This window comes from Pseudophryne corroboree, chromosome 9 (genome assembly GCF_028390025.1).
Source record: "Pseudophryne corroboree isolate aPseCor3 chromosome 9, aPseCor3.hap2, whole genome shotgun sequence".
Taxonomy (NCBI): Eukaryota; Metazoa; Chordata; class Amphibia; order Anura; family Myobatrachidae; genus Pseudophryne; species Pseudophryne corroboree.
Genome location: NC_086452.1, coordinates 389,344,251 through 389,365,320, shown reverse-complemented (window position 1 = coordinate 389,365,320; position 21,070 = coordinate 389,344,251). Strand labels below are relative to the sequence as shown.

The 21,070-nt window shown below is 42.2% G+C and overlaps 1 protein-coding gene across 6 annotated transcripts in view; it reads right to left on the bottom strand.

The window, feature by feature from the left end:
* CACNA2D3 (calcium voltage-gated channel auxiliary subunit alpha2delta 3) overlaps positions 1-21,070 on the bottom strand; it is a 2,000,770-nt gene that overhangs the window by 240,944 nt on the left and 1,738,756 nt on the right. For all 6 annotated transcript variants that reach the window (XR_010186941.1, XM_063940834.1, XM_063940836.1 and 3 more), the window contains 2 exons: positions 12,224-12,285; positions 8,601-8,645 (listed from right to left, as the gene is read on the bottom strand). Coding sequence is in view for 5 of the 6 variants with exons in the window: in XM_063940834.1 (XP_063796904.1) it covers positions 8,601-8,645; positions 12,224-12,285 (107 nt within the window). In the remaining variant the exon portion in view is untranslated. The remainder of the gene's footprint in view (positions 1-8,600; positions 8,646-12,223; positions 12,286-21,070) is intronic.

The following is a 21,070-nucleotide window of genomic DNA, read 5'->3' as shown; positions in this document are numbered from 1 at the left end:
GGTGGCCAGAAGAATTGCGGGACACTTTCGGCGTACAGGCACCACGTACAGAAGACTGGAGCACCACCAAAAACTACTGAACCTGCCCTGCCATCATCTGAAGCAAGAAGTGGTAACGAGGTGGAATTCAACCCTCTATATGCTTCAGAGGTTGGAGGAGCAGCAAAAGGCCATTCAAGCCTATACAATTGAGCACGATATAGTAGGTGGAATGCACCTGTCTCAAGCGCAGTGGAGAATGATTTCAACGTTGTGCAAGGTTCTGATGCCCTTTGAACTTGCCACACGTGAAGTCAGTTCAGACACTGCCAGCCTGAGTCAGGTCATTCCCCTCATCAGGCTTTTGCAGAAGAAGCTGGAGACATTGAAGGAGGAGCTAACACGGAGCGATTCCGCTAGGCATGTGGGACTTGTGGATGGAGCCCTTAATTCGCTTAACAAGGATTCACGGGTGGTCAATCTGTTGAAATCAGAGCACTACATTTTGGCCACCGTGCTCGATCCTAGATTTAAAGCCTACCTTGGATCTCTCTTTCCGGCAGACACAAGTCTGCTGGGGTTGAAAGACCTGCTGGTGACAAAATTGTCAAGTCAAGCGGAACGCGACCTGTCAACATCTCCTCCTTCACATTCTCCCGCAACTGGGGGTGCGAGGAAAAGGCTCAGAATTCCGAGCCCACCCGCTGGCGGTGATGCAGGGCAGTCTGGAGCGACTGCTGATGCTGACATCTGGTCCGGACTGAAGGACCTGACAACGATTACGGACATGTCGTCTACTGTCACTGCATATGATTCTCTCAACATTGATAGAATGGTGGAGGATTATATGAGTGACCGCATCCAAGTAGGCACGTCACACAGTCCGTACTTATACTGGCAGGAAAAAGAGGCAATTTGGAGGCCCTTGCACAAACTGGCTTTATTCTACCTAAGTTGCCCTCCCACAAGTGTGTACTCCGAAAGAGTGTTTAGTGCCGCCGCTCACCTTGTCAGCAATCGGCGTACGAGGATACATCCAGAAAATGTGGAGAAGATGATGTTCATTAAAATGAATTATAATCAATTCCTCCGCGGAGACATTGACCAGCAGCAATTGCCTCCACAAAGTACACAGGGAGCTGAGATGGTGGATTCCAGTGGGGACGAATTGATAATCTGTGAGGAGGGGGATGTACACGGTGATATATCGGAGGGTGATGATGAGGTGGACATCTTGCCTCTGTAGAGCCAGTTTGTGCAAGGAGAGATTAATTGCTTCTTTTTTGGGGGGGGTCCAAACCAACCCGTCATATCAGTCACAGTCGTGTGGCAGACCCTGTCACTGAAATGATGGGTTGGTTAAAGTGTGCATGTCCTGTTTTGTTTATACAACATAAGGGTGGGTGGGAGGGCCCAAGGACAATTCCATCTTGCACCTCTTTTTTCTTTTCTTTTTCTTTGCATCATGTGCTGATTGGGGAGGGTTTTTTGGAAGGGACATCCTGCGTGACACTGCAGTGCCACTCCTAAATGGGCCCGGTGTTTGTGTCGGCCACTAGGGTCGCTAATCTTACTCACACAGTCAGCTACCTCATTGCGCCTCTTTTTTTCTTTGCGTCATGTGCTGTTTGGGGAGGGTTTTTTGGAAGGGACATCCTGCGTGACACTGCAGTGCCACTCCTAGATGGGCCCGGTGTTTGTGTCGGCCACTAGGGTCGCTAATCTTACTCACACAGCTACCTCATTGCGCCTCTTTTTTTCTTTGCGTCATGTGCTGTTTGGGGAGGGTTTTTTGGAAGGGACATCCTGCGTGACACTGCAGTGCCACTCCTAGATGGGCCCGGTGTTTGTGTCGGCTACTAGGGTCGCTAATCTTACTCACACAGCTACCTCATTGCGCCTCTTTTTTTCTTTGCGTCATGTGCTGTTTGGGGAGGGTTTTTTGGAAGGGCCATCCTGCGTGACACTGCAGTGCCACTCCTAGATGGGCCCGGTGTTTGTGTCGGCCACTAGGGTCGCTAATCTTACTCACACAGCTACCTCATTGCGCCTCTTTTTTTCTTTGCGTCATGTGCTGTTTGGGGAGGGTTTTTTGGAAGGGACATTCTGCGTGACACTGCAGTGCCACTCCTAGATGGGCCCGGTGTTTGTGTCGGCCACTAGGGTCGCTTATCTTACTCACACAGCGACCTCGGTGCAAATTTTAGGACTAAAAATAATATTGTGAGGTGTGAGGTATTCAGAATAGACTGAAAATGAGTGTAAATTATGGTTTTTGAGGTTAATAATACTTTGGGATCAAAATGACCCCCAAATTCTATGATTTAAGCTGTTTTTTAGTGTTTTTTGAAAAAAACACCCGAATCCAAAACACACCCGAATCCGACAAAAAAAATTCGGTGAGGTTTTGCCAAAACGCGTTCGAACCCAAAACACGGCCGCGGAACCGAACCCAAAACCAAAACACAAAACCCAAAAAATTTCAGGCGCTCATCTCTAATTGGGTATACCACCCTGGTGCCTACCTATGGATCAATTACTGTACGTTTTCTCATCTCAGGCTTTAGTGGATTTAAAGTGAGCAGTTACCCCTACACATGTCACATGCTGGTTTAATAACAATGAATGACTATGTACACACAGAAATAGTAGAGTAGTACAAACATCATTTTTAAAAGGATGGGAGCAAGGTCATCTCTCGCTGACATATATGCACAACTTTACTACATTTCTTTTTCTTTCCTGTTGTGCACACGATGCATCATACGAGACGTTCAAATCATGTATTCATACACAATATCGTCCTAGTGTAAGGCCAGCATATCAACCATTTATTTCATATATTTTTTATATCTCTCTATTCCATGTATTTTCTATCTATATATCTATCTAATAGGTTTCTATTTGGTACTGTATCTCTTTATCATATATCTACAGTATCTATCTATCTATCTATCTATCTATCTATCTATCTATCTAATAGGTTTCTATTTGGTACTGTATCTCTTTATCATACATCTACAGTATCTATCTATCTATCTATCTATCTATCTATCTATCTATCTATCTATGTATCTAATAACTATATATTTAATAACTATTTTTCTAATAACTATCTGTCAAATAAGTATCTACAAAACCCCCCCAGATATTTAAGAAATGTTTTCATTCTTTTGCAGATTTGTACAGTACGATGAAGGAAATGTACTATAAGAAATATTAAACCATACATGTATTAATATAATAAATATCTTTTTTTTCCCTATGAAAGCAGCCAAGTATTTGAGGGATATCTGTGGCCAGAACGTTGCATAGTACACTGCATTGTGCTATGCACCAGCTGGAAAAAGGGAACCAATATCAGATAAAAATGGGTCAATTTTGTCACCAAATCTGAATAAAAATCAGTAAATGTTATGTTATCACCAGATTAATACTGACAAATAAGGATTAAAGTAAAGGATATAATTACACATAATTTGTCCTAATATAAACTAGATGACAAATGAAAGACAGAACGAACCATTAGGACGGATAGATCTGCTATGAAATGAAATACTTCTGTTACATTAAAGTCTGATAACAGAACAGAGGATGTATAGAGCACACCTGTAACATCACCTACATTATAATACAGCCATGAGATGACCTTTCTGCGCACCTTAAGTAGTTCTGTGCTGCACATCTAAGCCGCATAGGAAACTGATTATTGTAATGTTTCAGGCCCTTCTGACAATGGTCCTGTCAGTCTTTCAGGGGAGCATGATTTTTGAATAGAGGGGACATGACTCCAATTTGCAACTTGTGCTGGAAGTCAAATAATTTTGACAAACAATTTTTATATTATTAATATTCCTTTTCTAGAGTGTTTTGTTATAACACACCAGCCATAATCCTTCTGGGTACACACCTACAGAGACATCTGCAGATCAATTGATCTGCAGATATATCTAAAGCCGGATCGGGCAGTGTGCTGTGCATACACATCGCCCTGTCCATCGGGGACTAACATCAAGAACTGGACGGGCATTTAAACACATGCCTGCCCAGTTCAGCTGTCTGTCACCGCCAGCTGCTGCAGCTTGTTTACGGGCAGCCAGCTGGCCGCCCGTACACACACACCGACGTGCCAATATATCTAACAATATATTGGCCATCAGCTGTGCAGCACATATCACTCGTACACACTGACCGACAGACCCGTGACATATCGGCTGCTCAAGAGAATCACCTATATATCGGCCACCTTTACATTTTAATCACCATCCAGTGTTCAGTGCTACCACTTCGGATTTCAAACATCCAAATATAGGACCCTATTCAGCATCAGTTGCAGTTTAGCTAAATTGGCAAAACTGCAACTGCTTGGGATTGCATGCTGGAGGCCGCCCAGCACAGGGCAAGGCCACCGTGCATGCAAATGGTCACCAGCAATGCGACTGCAATTCAATTACAGTCACATCGATTTCAACGCAAATGAAGGGGATGACCCCCTGGCTGCGAAGGCAAGCGCAGGTCGGTTATCTTACCTCTCGCAGCGGTGGCGTGTGATGTAATTTGGCTGCCCCAAAAACAGCGCAGACCCGCCTGCTTTCTGAACGCCATGCCCCCGCAACGCCGCATCGCCACCTCCGACCGCCCCGCTCACACCTCTGTCTGTCAATCAGACAGAGGCGTACATCTGATTGGCTGCGCACATGCAGGACATGAGCTGCACGTGTGCACTGACCCGAAAATTGTCATTATGCGATCGCATCTCAGATGCGATCCATACTGAATAGGGCCCATAATCTGTTCTTCTCTGGTCTCCTGCCAGAAAAGACTTCTGTTTAACTAGCCAATAGGATTCGGTGGCGCGGACTTATACAGGAAGGCTGAGTGTTGCATCTTGAGTGCAGCTGGGGCTGTGAAACACATTGCTGCTGATCCCGGCGGATCAGTATGATTTACCTACAATCAAAATCCCGACGGTCAAAATACAGACAACAATTGACCGATGGTCAAAATACCGACATGGTCAAAATACCAACATGGTCAAAATACCGACATTTAAAATGTCGACAGGTCAAAAAGTACAAAATTTAAATAAATAAAAAGTCGGTGTGTATGTCGACATAGGTCGACATGGACACCGTATAAGTGTACCACTTCGCTCGCCATGCTTCAGGCACTGTGCCTTGCTGCGCTTGGCACACTATTATATTCCCCCTCCATATCCACTGGGATGGTAAAGTATGAACAAGTTGGTTTCAATGAAAAAATCATTGAAAAATGCATGTCGTCTTTTTTGACCTGTCAACATTTTAAATGTCGGTATTTTGACCACGTCGACATTTTTAATATTGGAATTTTGACCATTTCGGTATTTTGACCATCGGTCAATGGTTGTCAGTATTTTGACCGTAGGGATTTTGATTGTAGGTAAATTGACTGCATCCCGATCCCAGGTGTCAAAAAGGAAGCCCACCTTGAGAGTTTGCCAGGGGACTGCAAGCCTCCAATTATGCCCCTGTGTATATTAAACCTAATATGAAAAGAAAATGCAGCTATTGTTCACATTAGCAATCTTTACTTTATTAATATCAAAATTAGGCAAGCCTTATTATATAATGTCAGAAATATAGTATGAGATGGGACATATACACATTTTAGAAGTTAATTGTCACAAAGTGAGTCCTCTCCATCCATTTGATCCTATTATATAATACTGTCCCACAAAATTAAATCTATCTATTAAATGTTGCCCACAACTAGACTTGTGCATGAGGGATCGGTATGTGTTCCCGGCAAACGGGATGCCGGCGGTCACAATACCGTCACTGGAATCCCAATGGTCACGATCCTGACAGGGGTGAGGTAAGTATTCTACCCCCCTCCCCTTCATGGAGCCCAATCCTAACGCTAGCGGCTGTACTTACCTCTGGAATGCTGACTGTCTGTTTTCCGGTGTCGGGATGCTGACCTGGTCGGAATTCTGGCGTCGGTGTTCTGACGGGTGTTGGTATATTGACTGCAAGGATCTTGACAGCTGAGATCTTGAACATATACCATTTATTTACCTAGCCTACAGTGAATACGGAATGCTCTGACATCTCCACCTAACTGAAGATACACCAGTGTATGCCACCACTTTCACCTACAGGCCTGCAGTATACAATTGGGGACATTCACACAAAAGCCATTTACACTCACGGAGAATGACCCTTAGTGTGCGCAGGTGTACTCTGAATGCTTAAACGGGACTTTGTTATTAATTGCACGTATGTTGCCAGATTAACTTGCCAAGCGCTGCTGTTGGTTATATGTAAAGAAAACTTAAAATAAAATTGGGAGAATAAGAGCCGGGAGTCTGTGTGCCTCCAAATAAACTATGGTCCGAGGATAATTAAGGAGTTAAGTTAAAAGCATTAATGTGTCTGAAGTGAATACAATCTTTCCAATCTGCTCATTAGATGACATCAAAGCAATGAAGTAGTTATGCACCGAGATTATTTTACTAGCAGTCAAATATTTTCTTTGTAATTCTGAATTAAATAATTAAGGACAGATGCTCTACTTGCTGCATTCTTCAAGCTCCTTGGGGTCAATGTATCAGAAGTTGTGCAACAATGTCAGCACCTCACAAATCATGATACAGAAGTCATTAAAGTTTACATGAATGTACGTAGTCTCAGGAGATATTTAAGCCATTAAAAATACTATGGGTTTGCTATATCAAGCAATGGAAACAGTGGAGAAGTAAACCAGTGGAAAAGTTGCCCTTAGCAACCGTTAGCGTTGAGGTAGAATTCACCAAGTATGTCCGATATCATAAAATGATAAGTACGGTAGATGCTGCTTGGTTGCCATGGACAACTTCTCAACTGCTCCACTTCCCCCTCTTTTTACTGCTTGATACATAAACCCCTATATTTGGCAAGGGGGATACAAAACAAGAGGCACAGACCGGGGGGTCTCTGGCTGAAGTATCACTCAATGATAACAAAATCCTGACCTGCTACTGTACTGAACCAATGAAGAAAAATTAGCACTATAAACTGCATGAAATGAAACAGAGGTATAAAACGCTATCACCAGGACTCACAACAATTGTTTTTTAGAGTGGAGCGTGAAGTATGTGTGCAATCGCTTCAATGGCAACTGTTCTAGTTCTTTCGGTTGGCCATCAAACATCGGTGATTAGCAAACCATAAATGGTATCCCCCCAATGTTTGAGGGTTTTGCCATTAATGAAGGAGGTCCATTGGTATCCCTTATCGGTACTGCCCACGTGCGCCCCCAATCTCCATTTATTTTAGCATGTTCAGACCTGAGCCAATGATAGTTTAACCACCTATGCTTCTCCACAATAGATAAACATAATTTACCATCAATAGCTAGCTCGTCATTAGACAACTTACTACTCTTATGAGCAGTGGCTGGCACATGTGCTTTATAGCCCTGTTCACTGAATGCCAAAATAGGGTATCTAGGTGGATGCTCAGAAGATCAAAGTAGAGCATCTCTGGAGCAGAGGTACCACTATCACTATCCTTACTTACCTTAACCTCCTCTCTGGTAGTCCTGTTACTGAACTAAAAAAAATTACATTTGTACTATACTGAAATAGTCATGTTCTTTGTGTCAGGTTGGGAGTCCCGTCTTCTCACCTGATATGCCCCTTTTGTATTACAATGAGTGTTCTTTTCTGTTATTCCTACTGGGTTTCATACACAGTCAGGACCATCATCATTGAGGACTCTCAGTACTGGTGTCCTGGGACTGGACAGAGAGGGGCGCCCAGAGGGTCTCCTGCCACTGTGCAATAAAGTTTTTTTTTGTTATTTTTTTGACCCAGCATTTGTTTAATGTCATGATGTCACACCGTGCTGTTGAAAAAGAAAGGAAAAGCTACGGCACATAAGGAGTAGCCAGAAGAAACAGGTAAGTGTAACGTAGGGGCTAGCTGGGGTTGGAGAGACAAACGGGGCTGTTGACCGGTGACACAGAAGGGGGTTGGCTGGGGCTAGAAAGACACACAACAAGGCTGGAGAAACAGAAGGGGGCTGACAGGGGCTAGAGAGACACACTGCATGGCTAGAAGACAGAAGGGGTCTGGATGGGGCTAAAGAGACACACCGCAGGGCTGAAGAGACAGAAGGGTATTGGCTGGAGCTAGAGAGACACACACAGGGCTGGAGAAACAGAAGGGGGCTGTTTGGGGCTAGAGAGACACTCCACAGGGCTGGAAGACAGAGAGCGATGGCTGGGGCAAGAGAGACACACTGCAAAGCTGGAGAGACAGAAGGGGGCTGGCTGGAGCTAGAGAGACACACCGCAGGGCTGGAGAGACAGAAAGTGGCTAGATGGGTCTAATGAGGCACATCGCAGGACTGAAAAGACAGAAGGGGGATGGCTGGGGCTATAAAGACACACCGCAGGGCTGGAAAGACATAAGGGGGCTGGCTGGGGCTAGAGAGACACACAACAAGGCTGGAGAGACAGAAGGGGGCAGGATGGAGCTAGTGTGGGGCTGCCTATTTTGCCAGTCCTGGTCCCCACAATTTCTGATGGCATCTCTGTACACAGTACCAAATATTATTTACACCAGCACAGAAATAGACACTTATAAATGTACTTACATCATCATCACATGTCCTCGAACATTTACCATCTAAAGAAGCACACTGAAATGATAAGAACAAAAATTTAAATCTTGCGCCAAAGTCAACTAAATCTTTTAAATGGTTTAATAAATCCTAGAGTGGCCTCCTTGATCTAAGTGCCCATAAAAACGAGGCTTCCCTTTTTAAAACAAATGCTACGTGTCCTTCTTTAGGAACTTGTCTTTCAACAAAGGAACGTAGAATCGAGTAGGTGAAAAACAGTATTTAACAAAATATTAAATCTGGAGAAACAGGGAGGTTGCAGATGTTTGGAATCCTGCCAAACTAAAAATAATTGTCCAAGAGATGCTAAGAAAATTAGATATAACACTGTGGCCTCCTGGCTCTCAGGGCTACAGCATCCCATGTGCACTCCTCATTATACAAGTAAATAATGAAACTGGAACTGGAAGCTTCCCAGGTACTCATGAATATGTAAAACTGTTCAGTGTAAATTGCACTTTATTGGCAGGTCTTCCATTTACTTACAAAACTTTTTTTTTTGCATACTGTAGGACATTTCTAAAATCACGCTGCGCTGCGGAAAGGCATCCTAACTTCATGCAGTACATAAAGGACAAATGATTTATTTAGAATTTGTTTCCCTATAGAGTTTGCCAAGGTAGCCTGGCAAGTTATTTCAGATGCTATTTCGAAACATGATTCAGGAAGGACATACAGTAGACAGCAGCATTGCCAGGCTGAAGCAATCAAATGACAATAACAAGGGAAGCCATGAGTACCCAGTGAGCCATTGCACAGATCTACTGGAAGCTAACGCTTCTATGTCCTGTGTTCCCTATCATAAGCCCAATTTGTTGTTTGAACAGCATTACCAACTCCTTTATTCATTGCTGTCAGGGCAGAGTAGGAAGGAATTGTGTCTCCCCTGTAAAATGCTCTATATGGAAACAGGAACATTTGATAGCGTGTTACAATGACTAGCAGACAGTCATTACAGCCAGCTGTACAATAATCTTCATTTTGATTCATTGACTCAAAGTTGAGGAAGCTCAGCACGACCATTTGTGAATTGGATAAAGTCCTATTTTGTATGCTCATAGGGCTGTATAACTAATGTTAAAAGTTTTATAACGCACTGTGATATTTGCTATCATTTGTTCAAACAATTAGTTAAGCGAATACACTTAAATAGTTACATGACAAATTTTGAGCTGTGAAACACTATAAGGGGGGGTGGGGGTACATGGTCATTTATGTGGAGGCTCAACCACGCCGCATTGTAAATCCCTGACCCGATTTGCCACTAGAGAGGGTGGGGCCATAGAGCTCATAATTGTTTATAGTTTACATTTATTGTCCATTTAGTTGAGGAGAAAATAGCTGTGTGTATTAAAAAAGGAAAATATTCAGAATTACTACTTGGCTAGTTGTAACTTTTCCATTTTGTTTTTAATCAGCTCTGTTTAAACTTGGCTGCCAACACATACGCATCAATTTAATTTTTGCTAGCTTTAGTCACACGGGAATCACAGATAAATCATCAACTTCATACAATATTCACTTGCTTGAAATAAATTTGATGAATGCACTAGTCACACTGATTATATAGGTATATGGAGGCTGGGATATATCAAAGTGCTTCTTTTCCCTAATAAGAATTTAGCAAATATATTTTTTGTCAATTTAAAACCACAGAATTTAGAAAAGTTAAAGCTACACATTGTTTTTCAGGCTAGCAAATCACAAAAACAATGCCAGTATTGCGAGCTAGCGCCCCACGCAAACGGTGCAATGTTTTATGAAGCGGGTTACAAAGAAGCAAGACTGGACAATTTTACAGATGTACAGATGTATCCTCATACATCTTTGCTGCAGTTCCGCCAAATAGCCCCCTTGCCACACCAGGTGCTTTAAGACTGTGCTAGTGTCGGCGAACTTATTTGCATCTGTTTTGCAAAAAAAGCATCTTGGTCACGACTAGGACGCACCAGGAGACTGTGCTGATTACTTTGATATGTGACAATTGTAAATCTGTGTGCGACTGAGTCTCTGAGTCTGTATACAAAGCGTAACAACACAGCAGCTGCGGCTTTTTCCAAAACAAGTTCTGTTGTGCTCTATAGACAGACTCAGTCACACACAGGTATACAAGTGTCGCATATCAAATTAATTAGCACAGTCTCCTGAAGCGTCCTAGTCACACTGCAATGCTAACATAGTTGCATGGGAGCTGTCAGCTCACTCGCGCTAGGCATCTCCCGCTGCATGGTGTATTGAGGCAAGATGTATGATATGAAAACACATCTGTAGTTCTCGTTGGCAAGATTAGGAGAAAATCAGATGCATACTGTAGCAAAGGGGCATGCTTAATTAGGTTTCTGTCTGCCCTTACTGTAATGCAGTTACTTGTGAATGCTTTATGTCTGCAGGACTGAAAAAAAAATCCTTCGGGCCCTTTGCAGAAGCTGTGCATCTCCAAAAAAAGCGTGGTCACTCCATCTTGGATTTGTGGTTATGCCTCACTGACAAGCTTGGGCCCCTAGACAGCCAAGGCCCGGGTACTTTGGACTGGCGCCCCAGCCAATCTGCTTTGCCACCTAAATAAGTGAAAGGAGCTGCAAATAAGATACTCATAGGGGCTGATTCTGAGTCAGGAGGAAAGCAAAAAATAGAGTAACTTTGCACCATGGTCAAACCATGCGGAATTGCATGAAATTTTTATTTAACCCATTAAAAGCTGCACTTTAATATATCCCTGCCTGGGCATTTTTATCACTTCTGCCTAAGACACATCTTTATGCCTAGGTCACATGGTCAAAATATCTAAGTCTATTAATAAACTGCAAAGTAAATCTTGATTCCAAGTACGTGACACACGTGGGCTGTCCAACCCTAGTGGTTGTTTATGCAGCTGACTGTTTAATAAAGTCATTTTTTACACTTGGAATGGTGAATGACCAGGACAGGGGCAGAACTATTAGCAGTGCAATTGGTGCCTTGCAGAGGTGCCCAATTACACCAAAATGCCGACTCCTCCTTAGTGACAGGAGCTGGGTGCTGCAGTGTGACATTATCCTGCAACACACAGAGCTAGAAGAGTCTCCAGGGGCCACCCTGCACGTCTCCGGAGTGAGGTAATCGGGTGCTTCCCATGAAGCCACGCCCCCTAAAGTGACGTCCCTGTTCGAGAAGCTAAACCCCCTTTTTGGACTCGCGTGTCAAAGGTGTGAGCAGGGGGTCTCTTGGCTGCACCGGGTGTCACCGACTTCTATGCTGCCACTGATGTCTTGCATAGGGCTCGCGGCAACAAAATGGCTCGTAGCTGGCGTCATTAGAGACATACTAATCACGAGTCTCAATGACTCATTGTATAACGCTGGCCCATCACTGTGGGCCATAATGAAGGAGGAGGTGGTCCAGCTGAAGTAGGGGAGCCCCTGCCTTCCACATAGCATAGTTTTGCACATGGGGCCACAATGCCATAGTTCCGCCACTGGCCCAGGCTGCTTTTTTATTATTTGCTGAAATAATGAATTAGGTTTTTTTTACAAAAACATAACAACTAAAGCTGAAAATAAATGACAAAGAATACATATGCAAAATGATTATGTTTACAAGACAGAAGTCTAACTTACCTGTCTGCTGGCAATTGAAAATTTTCTTTGGAAAAATTCAAGTTTCATTTGAATACCAACAGCTGGAATAGATTTAAAGATTCACTTTAGAAAAATTAGGAGTTACTCAGAATGAAAGAAAAAAAATGTTTCTCGACCCAGCAGATGCAGCCAGGTAACTGTAGATATTTAATAACAGACGCACTGCAGTTTCATTTTCTCTAAACAGTTCAAATTAATTGTACAGTGTACAGTCTAATAATAACAAACCCTATTCGAGCAAGGGACACTCAGGGCAGGATGTAATGAAGTCCGAGTTGGCTAGAGGTGCGGGTTCCCGGCCGAACACAGACATTTATTTAAAGCGACAATCATGGTTGGTTTTGCCTTGAAAATGATTGGTGCTTTAAAAAAAAAAAAAAAACAAGTTCGGCCAGAATCTCGGAGCTCCAGCCGTCTCACACGATATTACATCCGGCCCATGATATTGATTCCTCAAGCATCACCTGTGTTCTGACTAGTTAACCTTTAGACATTTGATTTTGGCTAATTAAAGCAGTATTCCCATAAAAAAAAATTTTTTTCTTTAACATAAATCATTATATATATCAAATGGAACTGGACTCAATTTTATCAACAGCAGTGTCTGCCAACATCATCACAGCAGCTATCAAAGAAGCCTTGACTGAGACTTGGCCCAAGATCCCGACGTTCTACACGATTCCCAAACTTCACAAGGATACAGTTAACCCACCGGGTCGTCCCATCATTGCTGCCAGAGACTCATTATATTATAATTTATCCCGTTACCTTGATTTTTATTTACAGCCTTTGATATTGAGTCTACCATTATGCCTGATGGACACCACTTCTCTCATTAGAATATTGCAATCCATTTCTCCTCTTCCAGATCAGTATTTGCTTTGCACCATTGACGTAGTCAATCTATATACCAGCATCCCCCATGATAGGGGTTTAGCTGTGATGCAAACCTTTTTAGAATCTCACAGTGATTATTCAGGTCCTGATATTAAGTTTTTTGTTCAACTACTTTCATTGACTTTAGACAGAAATTATTTTCTGTTTGATAAACAGATTTTTCGCCAGCGAACTGGGTGCGCCATGGGATCATGTGTGGCACCCAGTTTCGCGAATATATTTATGAGCGAAATAGAAAAACAGTTGTTTTTTGATAATGCGTCGTATTCCAAACACATCATCTTATTCCGTCGATACATCGGCGATATTTTGATGATTTGGTCAGGTACGCAACAGGACTTTGAAGACATGATGAGCCACGTGAATCAAAAGGATGCTGCCATTAAGTTCACCTATGAATGTAGTTACAATACTGTCCACTACTTAGATGTGTCTATCTCAGTGGACAGCAATTGTAACATAGTAACCAGCATGTATTACAAACCTACTGATCGCAACACTTTGTTGAGGGCTAACAGCTATCATCCTGAACCCATGAAATGGAGCCTTCCATTTTCTCAGTTCTTGAGAATTAGAAGAATTTGCAGTAATGATGAGGATGCCAAAAAACAGATGACGATTATGGCAAATAAATTTACAGCTAGAGGATATTCTCAAGAGTCCTTAAAACAGGCAATGTCCAAAGCACTTAATACAGTGAGACAGGACACTTTAGTCCCTAAAGATCCTGACAATGTTCAGAACAGGATGATCTGGACACAAGATTACACTACAGCCAGTAAGACACTAAATCGCCAATCCAAGGGTATATGGCCGGTAATTACTAGGGATAAAGATTTACCCAGTTTAAAAGATACTACTCTCATGGCAGCCTATAGACGGGGCCGGAATATCAGGGACATAGTTGTCCATAACGATATTTCCAATTTTGGTCAAAATAGATTGTCCAACTTTCTCACTCGACAACCAGGCAACTACAGATGTACTGGATGTACTACCTGCAGCTGTCTGGAAGCGGGTAGCACCTTTAACCATCCTAGGTCAGGTAAACTGTTCAACATTAAATACACTCTAACTTGCAGCAGCAAATACATTGTGTATTACATTAAGTGCCCTTGTGGGCTGCTTTACGTCGGCAAAAGCATTAGACAGTTCAAGGAGCGAATAGCACTGCACAGGTCCAGTATACGGGCTGCCTTAGAAGGTAAAGGCAGCGATCTCCCAGTAGCGAGACACTTCAAAAATTGTAAGCATAGTTTGGCGTCCATCCGCTACAAAATGATTGATCATGTTCCCGCAAACAATAAGGGGGGTGACAGAGGTCAAGTACTGTTGAGAAAAGAGGCTTGGTGGATTCACACCCTGCAAACTGTGTATCCACTTGGCCTAAATGAGGCATTGAGTTTTAATTGTTTTCTGTAAACATCATTTTTCCTTATATGAGTTTTTATAACACCGGTTATAATTCCTTTATATCCAGGATGACATCATATATGCACGCAGGCTTTTTTACAGTTTATTTTTGTTAATTTAAATTATATTATGTATAGATCCTTTATTTATGCATGGGTTGTATGGTGCTGCTTCGTTAACTGTATTCTAATGGATATAGCAATTTCAGCTTGTCTATTTGGTATATAGTTATAATGTTGCCTAGTACATTGCTCCATTCCGGAAGCAACGACATTGTTTCCCTGGCTCATGGTTACTCAGCCATAGCATTTGGATCATGATTCCGTTTAATGTTATTATTTTTGACCTCTGCTATAATAACGAGTCACCGGGTATGTAACAACTCTTGTTTAGGTGTTTTTTATTTTTTTATGTTTTCTATTGGTTTCCGGGTCTGTATTACATATATTTTTGTACTTGTTCGTTCTCACTGTCTGTAGTTTATGGTTACCTAGCAACGCTCTGACGTGTGGACCAGCCCGCACCCCCTGCCTGCCTGACGTCGATTCTCGGCGCCGGTCAGTGCAGATGACGTTTTTGCCCGGCGTTTGGGGGAGGCGGCTTGAGCCACGCGATTGGAGAGGAGCTGGTTGCCGGTATGTATATATATTTTATGTATCACAGTTGGCTGGTCGTGTCTTGATAAAAGGGAGCCATCCCTGAAACGTTGACTGCACCAGCGTTGTCTGTGTTGTCTTTCTTCCTGAGTGCCACCATACGTTTTCCTACATGCTCTTCCGGAGAGGTTAGGCACCAGGACCCGTTGATTCTACTAAGCGTGAGTGCCAGACATCTGTTTGATTTCTATATATATATATATATATATATATACATACAGGGGAAGTCCCACACTCTCACCCAACACAGGTAGCGGCTGGGGTGCCAAATCAAAGCCCGACCCAATCATGGAACGGACTCATAGTACAATACAGTGTTTCTCCACATGCAGTGGAAAAAGATAGCACTCTCCAGACTTGCGTAATCAGTATAAACACCAAAGTGATTTAATCAAGGAATTGGTTCCACAAATACAAATTCACGTCACAAAAAAATGGAAAGGGCTCCCCAAATGGAAAGGGCTCAGTGACAGCATCAGCAGCACATAACAGATACCGGTATCTGGTTCCTGTTATGCTCTGCTGATGCTGTCATTGTTGTATTGGACTTTATATTGACTGGCAATTACCTTGAGAAAGGTCCTAACATGGGACCGAAACATTGGTGAGCCCTTTCCATTTTTTTGTGACGTGAAGTTGTATGGAACCAATTCTTTGATTAAATCACTTTGGTGTTTATACTGATTACGCAAGTCTGGAGAGTGCTATCTTTTTTCACTGCATGTGGAGAAACACTGTATTATATATATATATATATATATATATATATATAATCATTGTCATATAATGTAACAAGTAGAGAGTCTTTGGAGTGCCCCTATGAGCTCTGTCTGTCCTATGTAATATGACATCCTCTCCTCCTCCCACCTTTGCCGTCACATGACATGCAGGTAGCCATGAACCTATTTACTGGGATCAGCCATACTTTTGCCCCTCTAGAGAGATTTTGAAAAGGTGATAACGATTTGCAGTTATGAAAGAAGATGTTCAGATGCATGCTTAAAAAGTATTTAACCTGCTATTTAAAGTTAAAAAAAAATAATTATACAAATTTTATTGCTGCTTTAAAGTACTTTTTCAAATACTGTATTAGTGAAAATATTGTACACAGAAGAACAGACCATGCACTTGATGCAGTCGCCATATGAATTTGTGAATACATGTACTGTAAGAGAAGATGAGCGTCATTTCCAAAACTGTTCTGTGAAATATTCCCCTCATTCCACATTTGGCCGCAATCCCAACCACACAGCAATATGAATTGACCGTCATCCCAGCTCTATTCATACACTACAAATTCTGTGAACTGCGAATTGACTAACAGACTGCTGAATGGCCTTCCGTAGAATGAGGAAACAAAAGCAGACTACAAAGATTATATCACCGGAATTTCGCTCCGCTACACTTTGTTCCTGTTATGTCATATAATGTGATTTCCTTCGATTGATCTTGTCTCTAACTGTAAGCCCACCACGACCAACAACACTACGGTAGCTAATTACGGTATACCTATTTCTACACCATCAAGTTCAGTGCAAATCTGAGACGACATTGTTAAAATGCTTTACAATATTTGCATTATTAGCATGTTGTCATATAGTGGGCGACCTAACCAAGACCCTATAGTCACTGTTGGCATTATGATTGTAAGAATTACTATCCAGACCCTTTTTAATAACTAACCAAAGCACAATACAATTATGTTAGCTGTCCTACATGCTTTGTGACAATATTGTGTTTATAATTTAGCACATTACGGTATAACGATGTCCGACGGTCATGATAAAGTGGCTTTCCTCAGACCGAAACTGGTGCTTAGTCCTAAGCACTTAGTCCTAGTGCTAAGCAACAAGATCACTATCTCTCACTATCGCTCCCAATGTTGGCATTCTCTGGGATTGGGAGACCGAGGTATGCCACGCCCATTACCATACCCAATGCCACGCTCTCCTGCCTAATTGTGGACAGTTGTGAGGTACAATATGCTATATGCCTCTAGTGCATCAAGGGATGACATTACACACAGGAGTAAATGTATGAAGCAGTGATAAGAGTGGAGAAGTGAGCCAGTGGAGAAGTTGCCCATGGCAACCAATCAGCTGCTCTGTATAATTTTATAGTATACAAATTATAAATGTTACTTCAATGCTGATTGGTTGCCATGGGCAACTTCTCTACTGGCTCACTTCTCCACTCTTATCACTGCATACATTTACCTAGCAGATCCTTATTCAACTTTATTTTTCAACATGCCAATTAATGATACAGTCTTTTCCTATGGGATTGTATTTTGGCATTGGGGTAGTTTTTGGGGACACATGCATGGCAAAATTGGACCACTTGTCCGGCATCTCCTACCCCAGCACGCATTACCACCATTGTGAGGTGAAGTCCCCCAAGATGAACCTGCACAGCTGCAAAGCATCCTAGGAAATTGTTTTCAAATGTTGTCAATTATACAATGCTATACCATTATCATACTCATAAACCAAAGGGAACATAAATATCAATCACACTGTACAAGACATAAATGGATGCAGCCTGATTACAAGGTTCATAAGATCGCAAAGAACACTGTACATTTGATTTTTAAAGGCTGAACAATCAGCTCATTTTCTGTAAAGAAAACTGTCAGCTGAACACGGTTTCCTTAAGCGTCTTCCTCGTCTTCAAAGTCATTTTAACCTGATCACAGAGGTCACCGGAGTTTCAAATTTGTTCTACAGATCAAAGGTAAAATGTAAACTGTCATTTTACTCTTTATGTCAAACATATGGGGCATTGTGTGTGCTAATGCTCCGGCTATGGAAATATTCTGCTGGATTCCTTTGCAAATATGCATCTTTCCTCACCTCTTTTGCATGGCGCATTAACGTGACATGTCCGTGTAGGACGGGAAATAAAACATTGTTTGATACAGAAAGAGGCTGGGGTCTAATAGAGAAGCAGCTCACCAAATGCAGTGTTTACAAAGTGTTAATGTTATTCATAGCGATGGGACGTTTTCATGCAGGAAAGAAATGTTCTTTGGCCAAGTGTCTGAGCAGGTAGTGCGTACTGGGCTAAATAAACACATTACACAGAGGTGGAGATGAGTCTCCAATAAAAAATGTTTTGTCACATAAATCAGGTTAAATTGACATTACTTATCCATTTTTTAAGCAAATCGATTAGGCGTGTTTATTAGCACATACATGACACATACATTAGGGAAGGAAGGTAGTGTTTTGTCCTGATTTTGCACTTCATTATTTTGGAGCTGATTCAGACATGGACACAGCCGCGTGTCTGGACTCAGCGGCTGTGTTTATTTGGTCTGCTCATGCACACCGGCTGCAGTGTGTGTTCGTGACCTTACACCTTGCGGCCGTATCCAGGAAGGATGCGGCCACAGTGTGACTGACAGCTGCAGCCATTCGCGGGGCGGCGACACAGCATAGGACGGTGGGCTGAACGGGGCATGCCGAGACCACTTTCCAATTAAAAAAATGGCACCCGACCACTTGACAGCACAGCCAGGCTGCGCTGTAAGGGGTCAACCTTAGTTTGATGCATGTGTGAGATTGCGGACGCATCGGGAGGCGGCCCGTCACACATGCTGGGCGGTCTTGCCCTGTGATGGGCGGCCCCCAACATGTGAGGAGATGGACGGAGATCTGGCTGCGTATGCAGCGATCTGCATCCATCTTTGAATCAGGTATTAATGTAAAATATTAGCCTTATTTCTTTTACTAAAGGCACCATATTACATGTGTTACTAATACAGCAGGGTATAGTTTAGACACAGCATGCATCTACTTTATTCAATATGATTAATTATAAGTGAATAAGCCCTAACCCTCCATGCAAGCGTAGAGTAGTGCATCTCTAGACGTACTCTGCTCTAATGTAAAACAAAGCTTCAATCACAAAAGCACTATATGTAACAAATGATTATTAATTTAAGAAATGAGGATTGAACAAAGACTAGAACATTTTAATATAATGACAGGGGCATCTAGGGAGCTGTTAAAGGTTGGACTGTTGATGTGAAGTTTACACTTTGCCCAATACATTCATTTTGGAGTAGTTACTGCATAAAGGGTCATAAAGTTTGACGTTACATGAAATGAGACTGATACTACCCCAATAAAGTGATGGTGCCAAACTAAGGTCTTCTGCAGCCTATAGTGGATTGAAGAAACTCCAATCACCTATCAATTGAGTTTCCACATAGATATTGCCTGGGCGCAGAATCGATAAAGCAAAAAGAATATGTGCAATGTTCAGCTGAGACTGAATGACAGTACATAAACAAAACTAGTCAAGACGTTTTGCTCGAAATCTAGGGAAAAAATGTTACTGTGTGTTCTACAATGCGTTCTTTGAAAGTATACTTTATCCTGAAAGTTTACTGTATCACAAAATGTTACTGTATCACAAAAGTTTACTCTTTACTGAAATTGTTAGAAAGAATTTATTATATCAACTGAATTAAGGGCAGAAACAAATTGGCAAGAGCTTTGCTGCAATTTACAACCCAAAGGGAAAAAGTGCGCTCCCCCCACTCAGTGTTTTTTCTATCGGGAAAAATTACGACTTTGACATGTTATTGCTCAACAACATGACCACCTATCAAACTTCTGAAACCTTATTGCCATCTACATCACGCACCCTATCGAATGACACCTGAACCATCAAAATCGTTGTTGTCATTGCGGAGTATTTGCTCTCACAAAAAAATTGCTTAGCCGATTAAATATAAAGAGTAGTAAAAATAATTAGAGGCATATAATAATAATAATAATAATAATAACAGGGCCATAACTAGGATGATGCATCCGGTGCTACTGCACAGAGCGTGCGTTGCCCTGGGACAGAACCGCCCACTGCAAAATCCATTAGCCAGGCGCCCGCTATAATGTTTTTATTAGCAGTGTGCCCTGCTACTTCTTAGGTGTCAGCAGTGTCCAGAGCTTGAGGTCCGGAACTCTGCCTTCCAGCTCCTGCATAGAGTGTAAGGAGGGAAAGACATCTCTCCCACAGTGCTGGGGAATGAGGAGCGGTGGGAGCAGTGGCAGTCTCAGGGAAGCAGCAGCCAATTGAGAGCAGCAGCTAGGTGAGTCCCTCTGCAGGAGCGGGTGGGCTGCCCAGTGGGAAAGGGGGAAGGGAGAACGATACTGGAGCTTAAATGTTACAGGGAACAGGGCTGTGCAATTTTGGCCTTAGCAGAAATGTCTTCATGATCCTTGCACACCGAATTTACTTTAAAGGGATTGCTGCCATTTTTGCTCTCTGTCCTGAAAGACCCTGGTGACCGTGAAACTGTAGGTTTGAAATTAGCCCATCATATTACCTGAACAGGCGGAACTTAAGTGTGGCATAATGTGAATAAAGGGCACTACTGTGTGAAGTAATGGGACTAAGGGGCACTACTGTGCAACATAATGTAAATAAGGGGTACTACTGTACAGTTTAACTTGAATAAGGTTGCACTGTTGTATGGTTTAATTTGAACTGATGGTATTATTGTGGGACCATGCCCATTTCCCATGAAACACCACGTCCTTTTTTGGGGGGGAACGCGGCTTTGGATGAGATCTAACCCTATCCAAAATAAGAGGGGAGGGGGGCATCAGTGCTCTCTCTGGCACAGGGCCCCAAAATGTGTAATTATTGCTCTTAATAATAATAATAATAATAATAATAATAATAATAATAATATTACTATTATTATTATTATTATTATTATTATTACTTTATTTATATAGCACTCTTTATATAAGTAACAGTCTTTGTGTCCACAGTTTCACATCAAATCAAACAGCATACGATAAACAAAACTTCATACAAAATATATACAATAAAACATTAATTGTCA